The 15,327-nt window shown below is 48.2% G+C and overlaps 1 protein-coding gene across 2 annotated transcripts in view; it reads left to right on the plus strand.

Annotated features, from left to right (window-relative positions):
* The window catches only part of MYBBP1A (MYB binding protein 1a), a 59,234-nt gene extending 46,164 nt beyond the window's left edge, over positions 1–13,070 (plus strand). For both annotated transcript variants that reach the window (XM_042025912.1, XM_042025913.1), the window contains 3 exons: positions 10,635–10,736; positions 11,843–11,967; positions 12,439–13,070. In XM_042025912.1, coding sequence (XP_041881846.1) covers positions 10,635–10,736; positions 11,843–11,967; positions 12,439–12,937 — 726 coding nt within the window. In that variant the 3' untranslated portion in view covers positions 12,938–13,070. The remainder of the gene's footprint in view (positions 1–10,634; positions 10,737–11,842; positions 11,968–12,438) is intronic.
* Positions 13,071–15,327: the final 2,257 nt, after the last annotated feature.

Here is a 15,327-nt window from a genome sequence, read left to right on the forward strand (position 1 = left end):
ATACACATAGAGATATATAATAGTAAAGAACTGTTATTCCTATTCCTCTTATCTCTGCCTGAAAGCCCCTTGATTTCAAAATTATAATAATTCGGAGGGAAAGTGGTTGCATTTTCCATTTCAAGGGAGTCTCCTGCCTTCCTTGAAAGACACCTGTCTTTCAAACCAAGACGGATGAGTTTGTTTGGGAAGAGCTTGGACTAAACAACAGCCCTTTCTGTCGCTGCTGTCCTCACACGCTCCTGCTTAGCTGGAGGATTGGGAGGACGTTTGCAGAACTCTGAGTTTCTCCTGCAGCTCAGTCTCATCCCTTTACTTCTGAGACTTGTTTCCATAGGACATTCCAGGTCAGCTGTGATTTCAGAGGTATGTGAGTAGATGCTGGCAGATGTGGGTGCTTACCTGTGAGAACCTGGACTGAGAGCTGTGGGGTGTTGTGGAAAATGATGGTATTTATCACCCTGCCTCTGCTTGAAATGTTTGTATTTGTTGTCATTGGCCATCCCTGCCACTGTCCCTCACAAATAGCTGTTTTAAGAGGAAAAAAATTATAATCTAGAATTTTGTACCTTTCTTTGACCCAGGGAGAGGTTTGCAATGCTTTAACTGATGTGCACTTGTAATTCAAGCAGTGCTGTTGCTCACAAGGAGACTGTCACCTGAAGGCTTTGCTGCACTCTGTATCCGGGGTCACATTTGCAGCTCGGAGGCTGTAGCTCCCAAGGTGCAGGATTGCCCTGGGAGGCTTAAGGCTGTCAGAGAGGACAAGATACTATCTCCTGGTGTCTGCCTGCTTATCCTGTCTCGCCTCAGGGATTGCACTGCATACCTGCTGAGATCCCTTGGTGAGGAGCATCCCCACCAGGGAAATCTGGGATGGGTTAGGCAGTGATATGAGCTGGAACTGGGGAAGAGGCAATGTGAGACAAGTGCAGTCTTGGATATCACTGAATTATGCAGGCAAAGCTAAGAGGCAGATGAGGGAGAATCAGTGGCCAGGAACGTTAAGTGAAGAGACAGGTTCCCGAAATAGCAGCTCCGGCTGCTGCGAGGCAATGGCTCTTGTGCTTAAATAAGCTAACTTGACCTTATTTGTTCCCAGATTGTTTAAGCATGCTTATAAAACATACATCATGGTCATGAGGGATCCATGTTTGCCCTCTCCTTGCTGTCACCAAGGCAGGTCTTGATGTCCCATTGGGTACTTTGGAGTTGACTTGCTCGTGTGAGAGCCCTGCTTGCTGTTGGTGCTCTTGGCTTGTGCTGCTGGGTTACCTGGGCAGAAAGCCTCATCCACAGCCCTTCACTGCAAAGATGAGGAAGCAGAAAAACAGCTCTGGCAGAGTTTTGGCTTCCCAAATCTTAAATAGTTACCTTACACAAAGCAGAACCTTGCTACAGTTGTTCAAGTCTGTTCTAACTGGGGGTCTGGATGACTCAGTTTTGTTCATGGTATAAAGAAATAAGAGTTGCTTCATGTTACAAGTGACAGAGCTCACCTGGGATGCTGGAACATTTGACAGAAACATCTTCTCTTGGAGAGCTTTGTTCTTTATCAGTAGGTCTAAAAGTGCTTTACAAAGGAAATTCAAACCAGTGAGTTGTTGATGTAATGCAGAAAGTATTTTGCAGAAACCCAAGACATAATGGATTTGGTTTGCTGAAGTCGTTCATCCTGTTTTACAGGTGACGCTCCTTGGCTGGGAGCTGAGCCAGGAACCAAACTCGGGTCTCTGGAGACATCTCAGAGGCCCTTCTTGTGCATGGACAGTCTGACTGTCTCTTAACTTGGCTTCCGAACAGCCCCGTGTGTTGGACAGTCATCTCTGTCCCACGGTCATCTCTGCTGATTGTTGTGAGTTCAGGCAGCCCCGAATCACGCAGTAAAGTATTGCAGAGCCCGAGAGGTCCAGTTCCCCATTCCATACAGGAAGCTCTCACACAGTTTTGGTGAGGGATCTCTGGGTTTGCTGCTATAGCTCAGACACTCTTTTTTACTCTATCCAGCATCTCTCATTTTGATCTTTCAGCTCTCCCGGTTGTCACTGTAGGCACGTTTTGGTGTTCCCTTCCCTTGTTAAGATATATTTATGTTTCCTTTTTATATGTTACAAAATTGCTGTCTTGGCTTTGGAGAGATCTTGAACCGGTGCCAGTTTTTTTTATAACTCACGGACAGATTTGGGGCAGGAAGTTCCAGGTTCTGAATACATAATTTCGTTGCCTTTTTTTGTCATCCCTTTCCTAGGGACCAGCTTGCCCTCCTGAACTGAGATGCTCTGTGTAATTCCCAATTTATGCTGAAACTCCCAGTTAGGATGTGAAAGTCAAAGGGAGTGGGAATAGTCCAGAAAATACATATTTTGATGGCTGTGAACTTCAAAACAGAACAGCCCTCAGAAAACTTGTTAAAACTGCTTTCTTTGGCTTGAACACAGTGGTTTCCTGAGGGTTTCCTTTGTCTTTCTTCTGCAGTAAGTACATCGTAAGAAGAGACAAACTTTACTACTGATTTTCCCTTTGCTTGTTTTGTCAGTGTCATAAGGAATGGGCAGAGCACACAGTGTTCCAGTTGGCTGTTTGAAACCCAGACAGGATCAAGGCATCCTGCACTGTAAAAGTGCTGACAGAATCTGATACCTGAGTTCAGTGCAAGACCAAAGCACTCCCAGTCACCAGTTCTGGAGGCTTTCAGATAATTACACAAAATCCCAATGACATGCATTTGATGCCTCCATACACTTAAGTCGTTGCTTAGGCCTGGACTGGGCAGACATGAATGTAGACAGGGAATTACATGGCCTGGGAAGGGGTGGCATAGATAACCCAAGACCTCTTTTCCATATCATGTGGAAGTTACTGTGTGCTCCCTGAAGACTTTTGTTGTATGGCATTCCAGGGTTTTGTTACTATGGTGTTGTTCAGCGAGGGATTTAAAATAACTATTTGGAGCTACTGAGAGAGTAGGGGAGAGAGGGATATACTATCTGGCCTTCCAGTGTAGACATGCCCTTAATTTCTGAAGGGCATCACATTTGATTATCTGTGTCTTAATTTGTAGTGAGATACATTATTAAAGTGACTTAATCAAATCTCTAAAAAAGCCATCCTTCAATTTTTTTCCTTGAAGATTGCCTGAACTTTTATCTGTCCATCTTTATAAATTCTTAATTCACTGCCCTTTCTCAGCCTCTTAGCTTGTAAAATGAGGCCAGTAGTGATTTAACTGATATTTTCAACGTGCTTTCAGAATACTGGATGTCTCTGTGGAGACTTCCTTCTCTTCTGTTCTCTCAGCTGTCCTGTGTGGTTTTTCCCTGCTGCATTTTCAGCTGGCCTTTGGAAAAAAAATCAGATCATTAAACTTGGGAAAGCGTTGACATTTTCTGTGAGAATGGCTTCTGGATTTTTTGTCTCCTCCCTGTAATAACTGCCAAAATAAATATCACCAAAAATGTCCTTTATTTACACCCTTCAGCATGTGGGTCTGCTTAGTCCCCTGCCTTCCCTTCTTCTCAGTCAGGAGCAGGCAGAGACTTGGTGGTTCCCTCCTTTTGGGAGCATTTCTTGATGACTTGTTTGTGTTAGAGATGCAAGGAGTAAGTTTTGAACATTTATGCTTTCAGTCTTTAGAAACTTAGAGAAAATGGATGGAGGAGGGACTGTCAGTGCTTCTTTTCGGCCTTTAAGGCTCAGTAGCAGCTGCTGTGCTGGTCAGGTGGGTGGTGTGAGAACCTCTCTTTGTGTGCCTGTGTACCTGGAATTGGAATTGGAAATGGATGTGGCTCTGTGGATAGATGGAAACTGGAGTGAAGAGATATACTCCTCTTCCCTCCTTTCTTCTTTGTCTTCCATGATTTAGCCCTAAGTTCTGGTTTGGGATCTACTGTATAGTGAATATTATTGTCTTGGTTTTGGAGACAAATTTAGGAGAAAACGCTGTGAAATGAGTGTTTCCTCTGAACAGAAGGGTTCCAGTAATCCCTTTTGCCAATGAGAGAAACAGATACCAGTGGGCAAAAGTGAAAAAAAACTCCTGTTTATGAGCAAAAAAAGGGTGCCTGCAAGACACAGAAAAAGAAAGAAAGAAAAATATTGAATGAATGCTAGATACTGAAATTGTGGAACCTTACCCCCGCCCAGACTCCCGCTGCCGGCCTCCATCGGCTGCAGGCGCTTTCCCCTCGGTGCAGCTCCGCTCGCGGCCACCAGGGGCGCTGGTGGCTCCCGGCCGGGCGGGGCGGCTGTCCTGGTTCCCCGTGCCTGCAGGGGGCGCTGTGGCGCCAGCTCGGCCTCATCTCCCCACACAGCAATGGCGGCTCGGCCGCCGGGAGACGAGAAAGGGCTTCCTTTCAAATTCACAGGGGGAGCCGATCCTGGTGCCCCTCTGGATAGCGAAAGGGGCTGTAGCAGGGACTTCAGAAGCAGGGCAGCAAGCAAGAGGCAGCAGAAACTCTGCAGCTGTAGCGGGAGGCATCCCAGCAGGCGGGGGGGAAACAGCCAGAGTGTAGCACAAGCCCGGAGCAATGGCAGAGGTACGGCGGGGGCTGGGCAGCAGCAGCCCGGCTCCCAAACACGGCAGAGAGAGACTCTCCGGGATTTCTCATCGGCGCTGGCTGGGCCCTGGGTCTGGGCTGTGCGGAGAAGGGTGCAGCCTCCCAGCGGGAAACGAGGGTGGTCCCGGGTGCTGGAGCGGCATGCACTGGCTCTGGGCTCCCCCAACAGCACAGCAGCAGAGAAGATAAAGCAAGCCAGCAAGCCCAGTCACAGTGCCGAAGCAGGCAAAACCCACAGAAACAGCAAGATCCTTGGTCAGAGATGCCGGCTGTGTGTGTCCAGTCAAACAGTCCGTCCCAAAAAGTGGGAGCTGCCTCACGCCACCCCCAACTCCCTCCAGAAACCCTGGCCTGACTCCCATTCATCACGAATAGTCCCAGGGCCAGGGAGGATTGGGGGACAGCAGCCACCCTGGGCACAAACAAAACAAAACAGATCAAAAACCCCCAAAATGGTATGGGATAATAAACCATTCCCAAGACAATTATCATGAAAGGAAGTATTTGGGGTCAGCCTGTCTGGATTTTGGGAAGCTCAGAGTTGACTCCTGGCTCTGTCACAGTTTGTGTGGCGTCATGTTACTTGGCCTCTGTGAGATACGGGGAATGATGCTGGGTTACCTCCTTCCTCTCAGGAGAAGCACAAGCAGAATTACAGGCGAGGCCAGGCAAGGGCATACTGAGCATACGCTATTTTGTATGCTCACATGGGGTAGTAACAGGAGCTGTGAGCATACAGAATACTGCAGTCCTTCAGCTGGTTGTCAATTTCCTCTTAACCTCTCAATAACACAGGAAGGCTCTGTCCTTCCCAAACCTCACCTGTATGGTGATGTGGGACATCTTGTCCTTTGGCTCAGGTTCTAGACATGGCTTGTAGGTCCCACAGTGCTCTTGCTGGGTTCGTCTGGGTGTGATTCCACCACAGGGACCTGAGCCACACCACCAGCAAAATCTCACGCTGGATGTTCTGGGATCCTGCATGCAGCACGGAGCTGGGGCACAGCTTCGACCTCAGCATTCGGAGCTCAGACCTCTGGCACTTCCTCATTGTGGCTGAGGACATTCTGTGGGGTGGAACCTTTGCTGAACTCTGCTGCTGGAGAAGAGACTTTACCCCAGGAACCCTGGGCTGTCCAGTGGTGTAAGGTTGTGGAGGGGTGTGTCTGCGGAAGGACTTGGCGCTGTGTCCAGCCGTGAATCCGCACATTCATCCGTCAGTGTCTGCTCTGCTGTGTGCGAGGAGGGGCTGGATGGAGGTAGCGCAGCGTGCAGAAAGAATGCACGTTGGCCGGGCTTCTCCAGCTCTCAGTGATGGATCTGTTGGGCTGATCCCATGGAGGGGAAGGGCTGTTTGTTTCAAACAGTGGACTAGGCTGAAGGACATGCTGGGAATGCATAAATATTAAATGGTATTCAACGTTCCAGTTGGGAACTGAGCTTGTCTCTAGTGGCAGGGCACTCTGTGGCACTGAGATGCTGCTGTGAGTCTGGGCTGAGCGTGTGCCCCCGTGGTCTCTGTGAAAGGGGCAGAGGTGCAGGCAGGGGTGGATGTGGAGACTTACAGAAACATTGCATGGCTCCGTGTAACAGCATATTGCCATCTCCCCTGCAGGGAAGTTGGGCAGCTGGGATGCTGACTTTGGCTCTAGGTGCACATACAGCGCTTTTGCTGTGTGACGGGTTTCAGGGGAGTTTTGGACTTAGAAACTGATCTGCGTGGTAATAATTACCTGCCGGCCCTCTGTCCTACCTGTGTGACTGAAATTACTGCAGCTATGCACCTCCTGTGCTCTGACTAACTTGTTTTACACTTGGTGAAGATGGGGGAATGTTGTGAAGTGCAATGCCACATGGAACGAAGGCTGGATCCTGCAGTAGTTGGGATATAGTCATGTGTCATACAGGAATGAGGGATATAGTAAAACCCACTGATTGTTAAGATGCTGGCAGCGTGAAGTTCTTCTTGGAGAAATCTGAGAAGCAGAGAACTTTGGATCTAGGAGTGCCCTCCTCCAGAAACAGCCAGAGGCTTTTGGAAGCAGCGTGTCTGACATAACAAGACAAAACCTTCTCTGCCGGCTGAATCCACGTAGGGTGAGGCAGGAGCTGTATTGCTACATTGGCTTGAGGTGAGATGGGAGTTCCAGCTGTGAAAACTGCCTCCATAGTTTTTCCTTTTGAAAAATGACCTGCCCAGATCTGCTGACAGCTCAGATGTACAGGCATGATTAACCATCACAGGTATTGCTGAGCTGGAACTGGAACTGAGATATCCTGTGAAGTGGGACAGGCTGTTCCTGAAGCAGCAGAGTAAGAAAAGCAGAAAATGGGAGAAAAGCAACATAAATCAGCAAGTGATGCCAGTGTAGCTGTTGGGTATAAATCATGTGGTCTCTCTGCTTTTAGTAGTGCGTAATTGGGTTGTGTGACCCTTGGGTTGGTAATGCTTCCAGAGGCCAGGGAAAGAGGGAATTAGATACCTCTGGAACAGCACATGGCAGAGAATCACAGAATAGGTGGTTGGACAAGTTCTTCTGGGTTTTCATTTAACCCTCCACCACTGACCTGTAGCATAGCTGGAAGCAAATCCCTGCTTTGTGCCTCAGTCTTGGATGTAAAACAGATCTTTACCAGCCCTGTGCAAGTGTTTGTGATCTGATCGGTGTTCGAGGCTCTCCCAGGGGTGCTGCAGAGGACTGAAATACTACTTCTCTTTTTAAGGCATGTTTGCCATGTGTTGCAGTTTGCCATCTGTTACATAATAGCTTTTGCTTTGATTTTATGATTGGATTGTGTACATTCCCCAAATAAAATCAGGGTAGGCCTGTAGGAATGATTGACCTCTGCAATTGGGGTGGCAGAGCTGATTTCATCTCTCGGGGAGCTGAGTGAGGGAGCAGAAGACAGCATGCAGACAATGGTCGGTACCCTGTGTAGCAGGAAGTTTTATAATTGCTTAAGTTACATAAATTCTTGGGAAAGTTGCTTTGACTTCTGAACCCAGTTCCCATTGAAGAGGCTTTGGATTTCATTGCCTGGGAGCCATTTCCCCAGGCTTGCCAGTAGTCCCAGCCCAAAGTCAGCTTCTTTTACATAACAAGAGTGAGCATGTTTGTGTCTCATGCTAACACAAATAACACAAATCCCATTGAAGCAAACAACACAAATAACACAGATCCCATGGAAGCAAATGCTCCATTCTGTGTACTCCCTGCTGTGGGAGGAGGAGAATGAAGCAATGCCTAATCAGAGATACTATCTCATGGAATGCTAATGAGAAGTGCTCTGAGTGGCGAGATCAAGATAATAAGTGACTCTGGGCTGAGCAGGAATTGGGCTCAACTCTTTAAGGAGGCTTTTGACTGTCTCAGCCTACCACATACAGAGGTGGTGGTGGTTTTGTGCTTTAGTAGCAAATTTGTTTTACACTCTCTGTAGCAGAAGGGAAAGGGAGAAAGGCATATGTTGAGGAACAGTAAAACTTTACCTGAATCCAGCTTCCTTAAAGCCAATCCTTTCTGCTTCTGGGCTAGAGAAAATTGTACAGTCTGTAGGAATGAATTATCTGCTGCTTCTTTGTGGCTTCTTTGGCTTCTCCCCTCACCCTCCTTGTTCCTTCTCGGTCTTTGAGAGCTGTTTTGAAGTGATCCATTTCAGTAGGGAGATCTTTGTTTGCAGAGCATCTAAATTGTACCAGTTTGCTTCTGGCTATTTATACTGGTGGAGGTGTGGTTGTGTTTCCAGATTCATGCAAAACACTGCTTTTAATGCAGATGTTTAGTCACTAGACTAGTGATGTTTTCCATCTTCAGCTGGGCCAGCCACTCTTCTTTCCACATGAATTTGGTTGGGTACCTCCCACTAGATGCACATCCCAGTTTCCCCAGCACATCCCAGTTTCCCCAGCATCTGAAAACTTGCGTACTGGTGAAAATCAGCCCCTCAGGTGTTGTTTCAGAGCTGCAGGACTTTTCTGTTGACTTCAGCAGGATTTATTTCAAACCCTTCAAAGCATCAGGGCAGCAAGAACAGGCAGAGTCAAGCCAGCGTGATTTGAATGCAGTTGTCTACATCACTCATGTACGGTGAAGAGAAAATGCAATTTATTTTTAACACCATTTTAATTCTAAAGTGTTTGTATATTGAAAAGATGAAATGACAGTTGACTTTGCTCTGGCTCCATCTCACAGTACTGCCCTGATTCTTCTTGTCCCAAGGAGCTGACAATCCATGCTGATTTTCTCATACTGTGAACTTGTGCACAACTTAGCAAAATAAGGATCTCGCCTAACAGCCTCTCTGAAAGCTGATTTAACCACAAGGAAGACTGTTAGACTGGCAATATTTTGTTCTTCAAAATGCAAAGAAAATGTTTATGTAAATCAGCCTTTTTTGTTCATTATTTTTATTATTAGTGGTAAGCCTCATAAACTGAATGTGCCTGACCCATGGGGTGTTATAGCCTACATGGGAAGATTTATGTTTTTTTCCAATCACCCCCCCTATATTTGTTTCTGTTTTTACCTGGGAGACTTCAGAGCTGTGGAATTGTATGACCTTGTAGGTTAACGACAGCTCTGGAATAGAGTTGCAGTGCATCTGTCTATATCAGGAGAGAGTAATTAGCAAGTTATTGATAGTCAGATGAAGTTGCAGCTTGAATTCCAGCCAGCAGAATGGCTTTCTAATACAGGGCTTGAGTGGACCATCCTGAAGAGGAAATAACTGTATCTTTATTATTTAAAAAAGATACTCCCAGGGTGTGGAACCTGTACAGATAGTGAATAATTCTACTTGAAGGCTGCTGTTTTTGCAGACATGTTATCTTGTCTCCCCACTTTCTATGCTGAAAGTGTTCCCTACACTCTTGCTGGGCATCATTATTTTTCTGTTGTGAGTGTCAATACCGAAAGAATTTGCTTTGGGGAATAGATTTCTTACTTCTCTCAGTGTCTGCAAGGATTTTTATGTTATTTGCCAACTTCATGCTGATGTAGATGGAGAACAGTTTGCTGAGTCCTTAAATTGTTTCCAATCTGGTTGGAATACAGGATCTGTGAGAGAACAATGACATTCCAGTGCTGGGTCCAGGTTTGGGGCAGGGAGTTTTCAGCCTGAGGAACTGAGGATGCTGAGTGTGGTGTGGGCTTTGCCCCTTGGCTGTGTTGAAATGTCCAAATTCCAAGGATAGGAGGGCTTGGCCACAAGTGCAGCTTTCTTTGGCTGCCACTGTCTGCAGCACACTTGTCCCTGCAAATCCTATTTCATGTTAGTGTGATCTGTGTGGGGTTTGCTGTGTCCACACAGAAATAGAATGGGGAGGAAAAGGACCATGTAAACAGGGATGAAGGACCAGCTGCAGGCAGAGGATCAGTGCCCCTAAGCCACTCTGCCACCTCTTTGATCCAGCCGCCTTTTTATGGCTATTTTCTGCCCTTTTTGTAAATAACTGGCTTTTATTTGACCTATCTTTGGAGTGATTTTCCTCTAAGCCAGACCTTTCAGTGTCTTGGAAACCCTGCAGCATATAGAGAGAACACAGGGGAGATTTTTCCCTCAGTTATTTCAGTGAACTTAAGCTTGACAAGGCCTGTTATAGGCAGGCACCTGGGATTTCCTGGGCATAAGTCGTAATGGATTTTAGCAATAATGCTTTATGTGTAAATCCGAGCTCCTGAAGCTGAGTATCTGTGGTCCCTCAGGTCTGAGTCTGTTTTCTGACAGCTTCTTGGCCTCTCCAGGGCGAGGTCAGGGATTATTGTACCTGTTTTTCTCCAGGAAAGCATCTCCAGTTGTGCTTTAGCTTAGAAACTATGGACAGCAGCAAGCTTGTGCTTCTGTGATATGGCTTGCTCTTACTTTGTCCAGTTGTTTCTTAATTACCTGGGCATCAGAAGCTTTCCCCAAGTGCCTTCCTGAGCTTTTCCACAGTTTGGTGGGGTTTGTGTTCCAGAATTACTTTGCTGACAGGTGAATCCTGCCATTCATTACTTGTTCTCTGCTTTCTCCTGTGAAGTGTGGTTTGTTTCCCCATCTAATGTGTGTTTCTTCTCAATCTTCTTATTTAATTTGCAGTGTTTGAAAACACTTGGAAAACCCATCATGAAGGCTGAGAAAGAGAAAGTTGCCAAGAGCTTGGAGCTGTTGAACTTTCTCCTTAAAACTGTGACAGGGCAGGTGAGTGTGTGACCCAGTATGTGACAAATGGCTGTTTCCTGAGTATCTTTTAAACGTCACACTTGGATTTTGCCATGTAATTACTACATCCCACCTCATTTCCTACCAAAAGTACCTCTAGAGGGAATGCCTGCTTGGATCTGAGGACAGAAGAGCCCTCCTGTCTGAAGGAGTGATCCACAGTCTTTATGAGCTGATCTCCAGAGGAGAATTTGTGCAGTGCTCAGCAAACACTTGTGGCATCTGCTTTCTTAGCAGCAGGAATCTAACCTGGGGTACAGTGAGCGTGGGCTTTATCCCAGGTGATTGCTCTTTCCACTGAACTCCAGAGATCATGATTCCCAAAAATAGACTTAATAGCTTTAAGAGCAGGAGTGAAGCTTTGTTCTGGGGCTTTGTTTTCCCTAATAAAAAATTACTTTTTTGAGCATGTGAAGATTTTCTGTAGGCAACAAAATATGTCCCTAATGTGGTCTTTTTTACTGGAGGAAAACACCAAAAGCAGCAGAATTGCTGAAGCCCAGTTTGCTACTGATAAGCCCAGAACTCAGACCACAGCCTGTTTCTTTGTGAAGACCTAACAGGACAGTGGGTGGAGAAGAGAGGTTATTTCCAAGGCTCTTGTAGGAGCTGAATAGCCTTTGAGACACCCCTTTCTGCCTGGTTTGACTGAGATTATGCAGTGGGTTACAGAAGAGGGTGCCAGATCTTTAGAAACCAGACTGAACATGCTGCTGCTTTTCTCCTGGATGGGTACATAGTCATGTGTCTTCTCTTCCCTGCTCCCAGCCATGGACAGGAAAGGAGAGCGGACTGAAGGACCCTCCAGTTCTTTTTATGCCACTACAGTTCTGTTAGACTAATGCCTCTCATGGTAGGAACTCAAGTTGTTGAGCAAACCCAGTACCTGATGGCGTGGTGTGACTCACCAGTTTTTGCCCCAAACTGAAGTGGTGTTGCAAATGGACTCAAGGCAGTGGCTTGGAGAGGCCAGGCAGGATTGGTAATTCCTGCCATAGCCTTCCCCTGAGGATGGCCTATGCCCTGCTGCTGTGAGTGCCCCTCTCGAGTTCACTCTGCAGATTGCCTCTACTTGCCTCTTGCAGAAGCTGAATGTGAAGTTGACAGAGGTGGAGAAAGTGCTGCTCACTCTGAACCAGCGGGAAGACATTGGGAATTCTCCACGGCTCGACTCTCTCTACTGGAACGTCATGCGCTGGTTGAACTACACGTATGTGTGCTTGGCATCCTGGCATTCTGCCTTGTCTGGGTGCTTGTGTACAATGATGTGGGGAGGTGGGAAGAGAAAGGAAGTCAAGGCAGTGAGCTCAGGGTGGAGTTTAATGGAGCTCTTTGGTTGGTGGGGTTGAGACACTCACTAATGCTTATTTGGAATAATACCGGGCTCATTGTTCTGTGTGCTTACATCTTGGGATTGGTCCTTGATGGGAAAGGGTTGTAACACATGACTGACATATCTGATACCTGATCATGTGTTGCCAGAAGACTAAGAAAGCCAGGGCCACAGGCAAGCATTACCTCACCTCCATGGATAACCTCATCCTCACAGCATTCATCCTCATCCTGTGCTTCTGGCACCTTTCTGGTGCTTCTGCCTGTTCATGGACTGCCTGTCACATGGATCACACTGTTCCCTGGCTGTAAATTAAGTTGCTCTTGATTTTTGGCATTCTCTCTGCAGGAAGCCCAAGAAAGAGAAGGCAGCCAGTAAGCCTGCTCAGGGAGCGGAGTCGCTTAAGCGGAAGAAGAAAGGCTTCCTGCCAGAGACCAAGAAGCGCAAGAATCGCAAGAAAGGCATCCAGGAGAATGGGGTGACACCGGGGGAGGATGGAGAACCAGCAGCCCCAGAGGAGCAGCCCCTGGGAACAGAAACCCCCAAGCAGAAGAAAGTCCTCGTGCCTGGTGGTAGCAAAAAGAATCCAAGCAGGGGGGGCAGGGAGAATGGAGTGGCAAAGGTGGGTGGTGGGGACCTCCCCACTGCTAATGGAGGAGATGCTGTGGCTGACAAGAAGAAGAAGAAGAGGAGAAACAGAAAAAGAAAAGGTGCTGCAGGCGATGAAGCTGAGCAGGTTCCAGCTGCAAAGAAAACCAAGGGGAGTGTTGTCCAGGAGACCCAGCAGAAGCAGAACAAAGCCAAGAAGAAAAGAAAAGAGAAGAAAGCTCGAGTTCTGCAGGAGTAAACTCACCCATGGACTCACCCAGGCCTGGCATGGCTAGCATGGCTCAGTAGACTGTTGAAATACTTTTTATATCTATAGTTTTTATGCTCTCCATGACTTTTAAATAAACCTTCCATGATGCTGAGCTCTAAAACTGCGGGTCTGGCTTGTGTGGAGGGTTCAGCCTAGAGCACAGAGAGCTTCAGGAGGTTACATACCCTCCAGGCTCTGGGAGATGCCCACTCTCTCTGGCAGTGCCAAAGAATCCTGTCTCCATGATTTCCCAAGGCAGAAGTGAGAGGCTGGTTTGGATTCCTTGGGGAGTTGGGGTGGGTGTGCTGGCACTGCTGAGTTATGTGGTCAAGCCCTTGTGGGAGATTCAGAAGGAGCTCCTAAAGGCTCATCCCTGTCCTGCCCAGGCCCAGCAGTGCTTACAGCTTTTCCAGTGTGGGAGATGCAGCCTCCAAAATGCCTGGGGTCAAATGGGTTTGCACATGCAAACTCTGGGGTCAGCTATTTCCAGTTTGAGCACTCTGGTGTTGTCAGTGGTATGGTATGGTTTTTCTTGCATTTTTGCTGCTGAGTGCAGGAGGGGTCATGGCCCCTGTGGTAGTGCAGGGATGTCAATAAATTAGTGAAACAATTGAAATGGTTGATTGATTGGCCACTCTGCCAGGCCAGCAGTTTGTGTGCAGCCACGCAAGGCACCTGGAACAGCAGGCCTGCAGGAAATGGTCTGGGGAGGTGACTGCCTGGAATTGCATCTGCTTATTTATCCCCAGGCTCCTGAATGCTGAAATGCCTTCATCCCTTTGGAGAGTGCCAGGACCAAATTCTCCCATGTGTTGGGTACCTGGTTCTTGTTGAGAGCTGAGGCTCAAAGTGTTTGAAACGCTACTCATGCTTTAGTTGCCACTAAAGCCTCCTCCCTCCCCTGCTCCTCCCCACCTGCTGAGCACCCTGCTCCTGGATGCCAGAACATGGGTGTTGGTGCTTGGCCCTGACTCCTCTCCAGCATCCAAGGGAGCAGTGCTGGGTTAATGGTTGGGCTTGATGATCCTGAAGGTCTTTTCCAATCTTAGTGATTCTGTGGTTGTCTGAGGGCCTCAGTGCTCTCCACCTTACTGCAGAGGAGTTTGGTGCTGGCTCCTGGCAGAAGCTGCTGCTGGCAGAGGGAAGGGCCGGGAGCAGGGCTGTGCCTGTTGTGCCTTCGGTGGGTCTGTACTACCAGGCAGAGATAAAGGCACTGGAAATGTCATATTGCGTTTGGAGGGGGTGAGAGAAGAGCTGCAAAGGGCTGTGTTTCTCCATGGCTGTTTATCTGCCTTTGCAATGATTCTCTGCTCCAATGGCACAGAACTCCTGGAGACAGCGGCTGGCAGCGGCACAGACACATCCCATTGCAGACCCCTGGTCTGCAATCCCATTGCACACCTGCAGCTTCCTCTTTCCCTGTCCCAGCAGTGATCCCACAGGCTGAGCTGCACATCCAAAGTGTGCGCTGGCTCCTGCGAGCAGCAGGTGGCAGCTGGAATTTCTGTGCCCACAGCACAATATCCCTCCTGTGCCTGCCTTTCACTTCCTGCCTCCACAGCTGGCTCCCGCGGGCACTTGGCTGAGTCAGGACTGAGGGGCACTGTGGTGTTGCCTTGGAGGACACAGCCCTTGTGCACGCTGGATGAGGAGGACTTGGCAGGCTCTGGACTCTGCAGGTCAAGAGTCTTTCAGGTATTGGCATAGATTGGGCGGGAGGTGAAGGGCAGCTCTCCTTGTGCCCACCCTTGATGGCTGTTGGCTTCCAGCCTCTGAAGGGTTTGCAGAGGTACCCAGACAGGATGGAGACTTGGGCTGCAGGTGTGTGGCAGGATAGTGCAGATGGTTCAGGAGGTGGCTAGTTCCTGCTCTCTGTGGTGCTCCCACGCTTGTCTGAGCAATTCGGGGCTGGACTCGCCCTGCTGGACCTTTTCTCCCAAAGCACTTTTTCATCTGGATGTGGCTGTAGGCTCTTGACTGGAATAGCTGCTGTTGCAGCCTGCAGAAGAGCTGCAAATCTCTATTCCCAGGCAGAAGGTGTTGGCAATTATTGCCAGTCCTGTCTCCAGGAAAAATGTGCCTCTGCTCCAAAGGGGCCTGTTGGCACTGGGGATGCTGCCCTGCCTCTGCCATTTACTGCTGAAAGCTGGTTCACTGCCTCGTTAAAACCTCAATCCCAGCTAAGCCCCTCCAGCTGTCCCCTGGGTGATGACTTTTCATGTATTATGCAAATGCAGCACATAGGAGGCCAGCAGGTCAGGCCTGTCCGTGGTTTAATGATCCGGAAGGGCTCCAAAGGGGACCAGGGGCTTCAGATCTGAACTGCCTCACTAATGATTTCTTTATTTCTCTCTGTGCCTGTAAGTGGGACATCCTGG

Source organism: Corvus kubaryi, unplaced genomic scaffold (assembly GCF_017639235.1).
Source record: "Corvus kubaryi isolate FWS band 111438036 unplaced genomic scaffold, C.kubaryi_AGA036_p1.0 37284, whole genome shotgun sequence".
In the NCBI taxonomy this organism is placed as follows: domain Eukaryota; kingdom Metazoa; phylum Chordata; class Aves; order Passeriformes; family Corvidae; genus Corvus; species Corvus kubaryi.